This window comes from Anser anser, assembly GCF_964211835.1.
Source record: "Anser anser genome assembly, chromosome: 1".
Lineage (NCBI taxonomy): Eukaryota > Metazoa > Chordata > Aves > Anseriformes > Anatidae > Anser > Anser anser.
In genome coordinates, this window is record NC_139720.1 from 82,460,684 (window position 1) to 82,471,183 (window position 10,500).

Below are 10,500 nucleotides of genomic sequence, written 5' to 3' on the forward strand. Positions count from 1 at the left end.
CTCAGTCTTTCAAAGAGAAAGGCATTGACAAAGCCTCCCCATATTCTTTGCAAGACTGAGGCATGGGGCACTGTCTTGAGAGCTGTCTAATGAAAGTGAGCCTATTCTAAGGACTTCAGACACCTACCTTTCATGTGCTACAACGTTACGGAAAACTTAGCCCTAATTTTATGTTACAATTGCTTATTTTATGGATTACATTTATTTCTGAGGACAGAACAGGTAATTTAACACACCATATGCTCTATAATGATAATGTACTTTATATTTATTCATGGTCGTTTTTTCTCGATATTTCATTGAACCCAAAGGAGGCCTTATCCCGAGTCCACAAACTAGAAAAACAAATCAGTTGACCATATATGTCATCTTCAGACTCTTTTGTAATGCTAGCGACTTTTCCTTCCATCCTCTAAAAATGTATCCAGCTTTCTGCTAAACTGATTTATGTTGCTTGCTTTATTGCTGCCTTAATGCAAGCTGTTTCATATTTCAGCCAGCCTTTGGAAAGCAGGTTTGCATCAGATTCTGTTGTTAGGAGTTGATATATAAAGAACAGGTAGCATAATTTAGGAGGCTTTGGCTGTTAAATGGCATTTTACTATGTCTTTTAAGCAATTCCTTACATTTCAGCAAGGGCAACGTGGTCATAGCACAAAACATTGGTAATGTCCTTATGTCCTGCAGTGCAAATATTCTGGTCCCTTGGGCAGGGCTATAGGGAAATGCTTTGGCAGAGAAAGAAGTCAGCTGTCTGCCCTCTTCTGCAACAGATTTACCTTACGAAAAGGTTCTGTTCAATAGGAGATCATATGGGGAATTCATGTATCCTACACACTTGTGTTGGTTGACACAGAGAAGTCCTGTGTTTCCTCCACAAATATGTTCTCATTTAGCATTTCCCTAAGTTAATTGTGTGCCCGTGCTGCAGCCTTGGCAAAGGCTTTGAGGTTGTGAATAAAAGCATTTTTATCTCCTCTTTCTTTCCAGCCATCCCCACCTACTTTTCTTTCTGCTCTCTGTCAAAGAAAGTACGTTTCTCTCCATCAGATTGTTTAAGAGTGAAAACAATGGAAAATACAATATTAAAACAACAACAACAAAACACCTTTTAGCCCAGATTTACTTCAAAAAAAAAGTAAGATTCAAGCAGGAGATATTTTACTGATTTCAGAAAGAGCAATTTTTGTCTTTAAGGTTAAAGATATATACTTAGATTCTATCTTGAATCAAACTATTTAGCAACGTCTTTTTCTTCAGCTTCCAAGACAGCAAAAGTGGATCATACGCAACAAAGAAAATAGTTCTCCTATTTCAGTGTCAAATCAGTGCTGCTGTTTTGCTTCTTAGGTCAGGATTATTACAACAATATGTCCCAGAAACTCTAATCAGATGAGATGTCTTGTTTCACTTGATGCTATGTGAAGATATTCAGTCCTGTGTTTTATTTAGTATTAATGCTACTCTTGCAAGCAGTTCATTATTACAGGTCTTTCCTAAGAGGTGAAGTGAGCAAAAGTGAGCCTTTTCCTCATAACAGAATATGAAACAAGCTGCAAGAAGGTTTACTCACCCCAAATATTACAACTGCTAATGTTATGTATAATATAATATTTTCCAATGTAATTCACAGCTAGTTAAAAAAATCTTCAGCGTACTTTGCATCATTAGAAATTACTGAGCTGCTGGAAGCTAATTAAATTAGCTGATATTGTAGCTCTTTTTCTAAATTGATTGATGTAATGTTACCATAATTTAAACTAAAGAAAAGGAAAAAGCATATTCATGTAGGCTTGAAGCAAAAATCTAATTATAGCTGCATTGTTTTGGAAATTGTATGTGCATCTATTTTTATTAAACAATCTATGATTCATGATCTATTACTTCATAATGAATCTAGGCTTTTTATAATTAATACAAACTAACTTATGCATTTACAAGAAAGAAAGATTAAACTCATGCTTTTTTTTTTTTTTTTTGTCTGTGGGATACAACGAGTTGTGTATTTTCTTTGGTGAAATTGCAATGCTATAAAGGAAGCCAAAAGATAGATACATGAAAGCAGGGAATGAATATGATGTCCAGAACAGAATAGCTTGTTTATTTCTAGTGTATTGATTTTGTTTTGTTTTGCTTTTCTAGAAGAGGCACTGGTACCATATAGTAAACCCAACTTCCCATCCCCTGGCGGACACAGCTCTTCAGGAACAGCTTCTTCTAAAGGATCAACTGGACCTAGAAAAGGTGAAGTCTTGCGAGGAGGTCACCAATGCAATGCCAGTGACCTTCTCGATATAGGCTATGTGGGATCAAACAGTCAAGGACAGTTTACTGGTGAATTATGTAAGTTTATCTCTAGCTATAGTTTGAACTCTCAAATACACAAAAAGACATTGTGAAGAGAGGAGGAATTTCAGTGTGATAATCAGATTAAATTTTATCAAGATCTTTTTGACCTCTGAGGTCTTTTTCCTTTGATAACAACCAAATGAAGTTCATCTGCTCTTCACTTGGACCAGTTCAAATCTGTTTAAGTAATGCCAAGGTTATCTACATAGTACATCTTTAAATGTGTAGTAGTGGTGAAATTGGAAACACTGTCAAAATTTCATAGAAATTCTAATATTTTAGAAGTTTCTTTGCAAAGTAAAAAAATGCTATTGGAGATTTTTCTCAGAGGAGTGAATGAAAAATGGTGCTGAACTTCCTGGGCATAGTGGCAAGGTTGTGATGCCTTTTCCTAAACTTTTTGTTGCTTCTTGAGCAGTGTTCTGCTCTTGGATATGGGTCCTGTTTTTCAGCTGTGCTGCCCAGTTTCTCAGGTGTATATCCCAGCTCCTTCCTCAGAGTTTTCCTGGCCAGAGGAATTATTTCCCAGACTTTTTTCTATTATTACTCAGTACCTGTTAAACCTTGATAAAACCACATTAATGCTGCACACATAATGGTGGTACTAAATGCCCGAAAGGTTTGAGTCTCTTGCTTGAAGAAGTATGCCAACATCTAACGTAGCTCAGGCATATTGGTATTTTTACTAGTAAAAGCAACGTAGTTGTTGGCATGTCTGCCTCCTATTTCCGGCAGTCACACTCTCGGTACCTACCTACTGTTACCTCCCAGTAGCTTGTAAGAGAGCTGTTGGTGATCCACACACCCTGATATGTGCTATCTCAGATACGGATATGGTGTTGGTAAGTGCTGAATTTTAGCATCCGTCACTTTTCATCTTAGAAGCAATTAACTCCCTTCTCCCAACCTATTGAATATTCATCTTGTGCCGCAGTAATATGGCCATCGGCTTTGGTTTGTGTTTTTGTTGTTGTTGTTGTGGTTTTTTTTCTCCTTATTATAACTTCTTTCTCTCTCTCTGTTTCTCTCTATAGAGTAGTTGAGAAGACACATTGCAAGCTGCTCTGATGGACCATCAGGTCTGAACTCATGGAAGTGATGACACTAAACAGTGCAATGAACATTTTCTTTATTTATGTACTATTAAAAGAACTGTAAATGCAATGTAAAGACACACAGCCACACATATCCCACAGATACTTTACTTGTGTTCTTCTCTTTAATACACCATTCACCTTAAACTATTCCTTGTCAGGAGTATATAAAAAGGAAAAAAAAAAAATCACCCTCCAGGATGAAAAGGATTTCCTTCTGTATATAATTTCTTTTGTTGCATTGCTATGCAATTTCACCTTCTTTTTAGCTATGTTCATATTCATGTCTGTTTTTATTGGTCTGTTGTACTATATGTGAATTAATAGGCTGTGGTGCCATATATTAACTTTTAATTGTGTAACTTTTATGTTTAAAGTTTGCACTGCAGTTTTATTTGGTGATAAGCACAAAACTCTACTCCTCATGACATGAAGAAAAAAAAGAGACTGAATGTGTGAAGAAGGTTTACGTACTGTAAGCTACTTTGGATAATGCTGGATGTAAAGGAGTATGTTAGGTGGTTTTCCATTGGGGTGTAGAAATGAGAAAGTGACAGGCAAAACTGATGTCAGTGAAGACATCAGAGACTGATTTAAATCTTTTAAAAGCAGGCAACATAGTTGCTCTTCCTATTTAAGAAGGGGTCAAAAGTTGGAACTGTTTGTTTAAAGAGTGAATATGAAAATTAATAGTAGCATAAGATGGCCTAGACCCTTTCACTAGAATGATACCCTTAGTATCCGTTTTTAGCCATCCAATGCCACTAAGTAAAGGAGAAGAAAAACAAACCTTGCTACAAACAAAAGAAATTAAGGTGTTTCACTAAAGCTGTTTTATATTGCAGTTTGGAAAGAATTATCATTAATTTCTGAAACCTAAAATACAAGTCAGAAATTTCCCAGGAGTAACAAATTGTATAAACTCAAGGAATACCTAGTAAGTAGTTAAGGATGCAATTTATTATTAAGACTGCTTATTATTCAGGCTGCTTCCAAAAAAATTAAATGTCAGAGTATCTTATTTCATCTTTCCAATACATGTACAGTACAGTAGAGGATAGAGCTGCACCACTGAAATTCATGACATTAATTGTTTTGATGCAGTCTAGACAAACTTCTGTGCTCTTTTACCTGAAGTCTGTGAGAGCTGAAGCTGAATTCACTAAATTTTAGTGTTTGGAAGGAAAATAACAGTCAAATTATTTTCAACTTGCATTAAGGATATTACTTGAGATTCAATACATCCAAAAAGTTGGATATTAGCAAAGAAAATCTTTGACCTTTTTTTTCCTTTTTTTTTTCTTTTCTTTTTTTTTTTGATGAGGAAATAACGCATGTTTATACACTTTCCAAATAAACCAAACTCTGTAAGTGGACATTAATGACAGCATCCTGTCTCTTCATTAACTTTCATGACTTTGTCCAAATCTTCTGTACCTCTCAAATCTCAATGAGAAAAATTTCAAACTTTTCTTAGAATATTGTATGTGGGTAGCCCACTCATTTGATGCTTAATTTAAATATTGCATCCTACAGCTTATTTCTGTTAGTTATCTGACCATGAACACCATGAACACTAGTTTCCATTTGAATACTCTTTTCGTATAACCAGTCTATGTTGTTTTATATATTGCCTTGGAGCTCACCAGTATTAAGGACACTTTTAGTAATGGCAGAATTTTAGAAAAGTAAATTAAAATGCTAAATATGTGTTGCTTTTCATTTCATTAACTTGTTCCATGATAAGATAAAACACTACAGCCATCAGCTATAACTCAGCACTATCAAATATAAAAAAAAATGCTAGTTGACTTCCTTAAGGTCAAGATCATTATTTAGCAAGTTACAAACCAAAAAAAAAAAAAAAAAGTTGAGAAAAAAGAATGTATTTATCTCCATATGTGACCAATAAGTATATGAAATTTTCCTGCTTGTTAAGTCAAGATAAAGAAGGCATTGTCTATAAATATGAATGATTTTTTTACTTTGTTATTATCATATGAAGAGAAGATTATTCAGGGTACAATTCAAATTAAATTCTCTGGAGAATGTTTAACTAAGTAACCAGTAAAATATTTTTTCTGTTAATTTGAAAGCTTGTGCTGAGCTTTGGTGGAACACCTTACTATATTCTATTTAAAATTCAGTATCATTAGAAGTTGATAAAGTCATCCCAATTACTTTCAAATATGTGTTTTATCTCTTCCACTGGAAAGTAAATGTGTGTCAGTATTAAAGCTGTGCAGTACCATGATACTCACTAACTTGTCCATCTGCTTCTGTACATTTTTGTTCATTAATAATTTGCTTACAATATTACATGAGGTGGTGTTGTGTATCGCAAAGTGTCTCCATTATCTTACAGGTGATGTCTCTTCTTTTTTTTCTCTCTCTCTTTTCTATACAGTGTACTTCCAATGAACCACAGTACATATTTTTTAAAATGCCATTTAATTTACTATTTTAAAAGAAGTATTCTTTTTTTAAAAACAAATGGAAAACATTTATTGTGAATAATGTGTTTAAAGAAAAGGGATGTTGTGGCAGCACTTAGAATTGTTTGGGTTTTTTATTTTTTTTTTTTTAAATACAAAACTTTATTGGCTACAGTTGGTTCACGAAAAAGTATGACCTCTTAATGTGTTTCATTGGTATTGTTAGTGCAGCAAAGTTTAATTGGCATAAAAAGTTGGTTAATAGTACTGTTGAAGTGTGTATTGTATATTTACTGGGGAAAAAATAAAACATATTCACATTTCAAATCTATGTTAAAAGACCTTGAGTAAGGACTCAATATGTGAAAATCCAAACTGGGAACAATCAGGCAATAATAACATAGACTGAGCTATAATCATCACTGTCCACTTACAGGTAACAAGGATCATTTTATACGCTGTTCTTTGAACTAAGCTAATAGTTGTCTTATAAATAGCCTGATGGCATCACCTGCCATAGGGATTTCTGATGAAGGTCCTCTCTACATTGGGAATAGTTGTACCAATGGAATTGCACTGATGCAGCTATTCTAGCGATACATCCTCCATTTGCAGACATGCAATGTCAAGGTACAGTAAGGACTGCAAGCACATAGCTTACTTTGTTTAAAGCCCATAACGTAGTACACATGTAAAAATATGTGTTCAGCAGGTCTGAATCCCTTGACTTGGGGTTTTGTACTGGTGGAGCTACTGCCAACCCAGTACAGGGTGTCCACAGAATGTGGATAGGTGCTAGGTCAGTTTTTCTCTATCCTTGCATTGAATATATGCTCAATTTTTAATGTGGGAGGGCTGAAGAGTCAAATAATAAATTGTTACATGTACTTCAGTGGTGTATTGCTACCATTTCAGTGATGCAAACAGACTTTTTTTTGTTATTTAATATTTCTCAAGTCCTTATCCAAGTCAGTTAACCTTTTGAGTAACTTTTGGCTGTCACCTGAAATTCCTTGGGAAAAAAATAAATAAAAAAAGAACAAAAAAAGAAAAAAAAAAGCATGGAATGTTTTAAGTATATTAATTTAACTATAAGCCAATGTAAAAGGAAGACATGACTGTTAAAAATAACAATATACTGGCTTATGCATTGGCAGTCAGGAGAAAAGATGTATACTAAGGCTGTTAAAGAGTCCTCACAACTGACAAAGGAAAGGTACTCAGGTTGGGGGAGATTCTGTCAGGAACTGTTTTTGTTTGTTTGTTTGTTTGTTTTTGCTTTTTTTTTTTCTTTTTAAATAGAGGCAACTCCTTTGGATTTTCTACAATTTATGATTTTTTTTTTGATTATCAGCCTTGGGGAATTCTAGCAGAAGGAGAAAGTTGGCCTTCTTTTATGAAGACTGAGGGGAACTTGTTTGCTGAGGGGAGGATTTTTTTAATTTCATTTTTATTTTTTTTAACGTTATGTTTTTTTTCCATCTATCTGGAACACATTAGCTAAAAATAAATTATTTTCGAAAACCATGTGGGCAATGGACAATTCATTTAGGAGGTACATTCAAGCAGCAGGAAATATAACAAAGAGGAAGAGTTACGCTGACTTAGAATCAGCCAGGTCTACCTTAGTTTCCCATGTAACTCTGAACTGCTGATGATATGTAAGAGCTTCATTGCTTTAAGTGTCCATGCCACAATAAATTACCAAACTTTAGTGTCTGTGGGACACTAAATCTGGTCCTTTGTTTTAAATGCGTGGTCAACCCAGGTCAGTGGAACTGAAATACACCCAGGGGGTGTGAGACTCTGTCCCTGGCTGCTCCCACCCCAGCAGTCTGCTGCTGCCAAGCAGTTGTGGCAGCAGGCCCAGTAGGCACCAGTGGACCCCTTCCCTAGGCACCCTGTAAGGCAGCTCGTACCTTAGCAAGGATGAAGTCTGTAAAGACAGGGAAGGTCTCCAGCAAGTTAGTCGCTGCAGGCTTTCACCTTGGGACTGATGGTCAGGCAAGTCTCATGTTTTGGGACCACCCTCTCCGGTCCTTGTGTTGGTGCTGTCCTGCTGAGGCCTGTACACTCAGTGCTGCCTCTCTCCATGGATCCAGGGCACCCGGCACGGGGGCTGCAAGAAAAGAGGTGTGGAGGTGCTGGGGATCATACAGGGCTCTGCATGTCTTGAGTGGCTGGATGTGTGCCCTGCTAGCCGGAGAAGGCCAGGGATCACAGCAGAGCAGTGGTACCCAACCATCTGCTCTGCCCTTTCTACCATGTTTCCCTTATTCTGTTTCTGTTTCTTGCCCTGCCAACTGCTCCCACACCCAAAATAATAGGTATGGCTTAGAGACATCTGGTGGAACCCAGAGGAGACTCTTGGCCATTCCTACATGCTGTGAGTGTGGGCAGTTACTGGACGTCTGGGGCAAGCCAGCTCTGAGCTCTGGTGCTGTTGTAAGGACTAGCTTGCTCTCTAACCTGCCTTTATTTAACTGCTTAGCTGCATCCAGGAAGGCCCCAGCAGAAAATAGGTTCCTTGAGCATGCCTCAGCACTGCAGTCTCTTTTTTGACTTGAAACTCCTCATTCAGTCTGTCACAGACCATCCTGAATTTGATGCCTGCTTCTCACCACATGGCCTGAGGACTGAAAATTGCATACGATGACAGTTAGGCCAGTGATGTTGTTGTTCTTCTCTATGCAGCAGAATAATAATAAAAAAAAAATTGTCACTTTAACACAAAACTTTTAAAACAATCCTCAAAAATCCAAAACCAAAGCATTTGAGATGTACATGTATGCTTTTGTTTTGGTTTTGGTATTGGTTTTGTTTTTCTTTTCCTAGCTATCATTGAAATTGCCTTTTTTTTTTTTAATGAGCTGCTGAACTCTTCCCTCCTATTCTCTAGTACTTCTCTTTCAGCTGTAAATAGGTTATGACATAGCAAATAATTACATTTGTGTACTTTCTGTGTTATAACTTTCAACAGCAAGGTCCACAGTTGCATTCACTTCAATTGATCAAAGCCAGATGGGGATTAAATGTTGTGTTTTTTTATTTTATTTTTTTTTCTAAAAAGGCCTGCAACTATTTGAGCTGGTATTTGTTCTCCATTTATGCTGATTAGTGCATCTTTTGCCTTCAAGGATGCCATTAGTAATTCTTGTTTGTGTTCAAAAGCAGGAGTCCATTGTGCAGCACTTGGAGAGCCACTCGGATGCAGGTAAAGAATATAACAGCTTGAGCAAGTGCTAATTAGAACCAATTAAACTTAATTGACCTCCTTTGGCAGTAAAATGCATAATAGAACTTGCTCTGTCCTTGCAAAATGGAGATCTCGCCTCTAAGCATGAGAGTGAAGCGCAGTTTCATGTATCAGCCTGTAGTAATTATGTGGGTATAACAACCAGGAAGCGGCTTGCTCCAATTTGTTCTAATAACTGAGCTCTACTGTATCAGGGCAGTGCAATAAAAGTGAGATTTCTGGTTCAGTCTATTTAAAAACCTAATTTTTACAGAGCAAATGAGCATCCCAAGATACTAATACTGATCTCTAGGAATGAATTGGCAGAAAAATACAGAGTCTCTTTTATAGGTAAGTAATGGTGTGAGCATAAAAAAAGGCAATAATATGACTGCAAGTTGGAAATGGCTCTGATGCTGAGGGGCTGGGTATCTCCTGAGCAGTAGGTGTATGCCACAGGGTGCCTTGTCCCCCTGAATGAGCTGCCTGTAGTTCAGCCCAGCTCCTGCTGCACCTGCACATGCAAGGAAGTGTCCTTCTGCGGCCTTTTGCTCAGAAAGGGGCAGTGGCACCCATGTGAGGTTTGTGGTGCTATGGGACTGGGACATGGGGAGGGTGTGTGCACCACTACTGTGGCCTCCAGTGTGGACGTAGCCAGAGGTATCAAAATAAAAATGGGGAGAGAATGAAGGGTGGGGAACATAAAATTGTATAAACTCAAAGGCATCAATGGTGAGTGCTCAACTATACAACCCTGTGAAAACCCTTTCTTATTAGTAAAAGGCTATTAATCCATTTTCAGTGACCATGCTTTGCTGACTTTTTTCCTTATCAGGACCCGAATGCGACTGATTTTGCTGCTAACTTGGCCTTACTATTAACAGCAATAAAGGTGTTAGTCAGGTGGGGACTTTGATGTGACCAGTAGCATCACTCTCGCTTCAGGGAATGTTCTTGTGCTGGCTTGTTAATGAATTTCTTTCTTAATGAGTATCATTAAAAACCCTTTGATTAGCTATTTGCGTGAATGCCCTTCCTTTTTCCTCTAAGCACTAGCTACTTGCACTAGCAGTAGAAAGATTTTGCCCTAGGCTGAAAGCATGCAGCTGTATTATTTCTTTCCTCATGAAAACAACTCTGATGCAAACCATAATAGGAAAAAAAAAAAGGGGGGGGGTGGAGGGGGGAGGGCAGAGGGACACAGACACGTGACAGAAATAAATAAAAGAGCTCACAGATGAGTTGAAGTTGTTTTCTACACATGTACAACCTGAGTAGGCGCTAGCATTCAGATGAGAGTGTCATTAGGAGAAATGAAGAGCAATAGGTAGTGATGGTGAAGCATGTAACAATAATTTGCATACACCTTGAGTGCCAACAGGCAAAT

The 10,500-nt window shown here is 37.2% G+C and overlaps 1 protein-coding gene across 23 annotated transcripts in view; it reads left to right on the top strand.

Annotated features, from left to right (window-relative positions):
* ROBO2 (roundabout guidance receptor 2) overlaps positions 1-10,130 on the top strand; it is a 349,600-nt gene extending 339,470 nt beyond the window's left edge. For 18 of the 23 annotated variants that reach the window (XM_083821015.1, XM_083820994.1, XM_083821010.1 and 15 more), the window contains 2 exons: positions 2,143-2,343; positions 3,384-10,130. In XM_083821015.1, the coding sequence (XP_083677141.1) occupies positions 2,143-2,343; positions 3,384-3,385 (203 nt within the window). In that variant the 3' untranslated portion in view covers positions 3,386-10,130. The remainder of the gene's footprint in view (positions 1-2,142; positions 2,344-3,383) is intronic. The other 5 variants (XM_083821009.1, XM_083820997.1, XM_083820999.1 and 2 more) reach the window with 1 other exon arrangement.
* Positions 10,131-10,500: the final 370 nt, after the last annotated feature.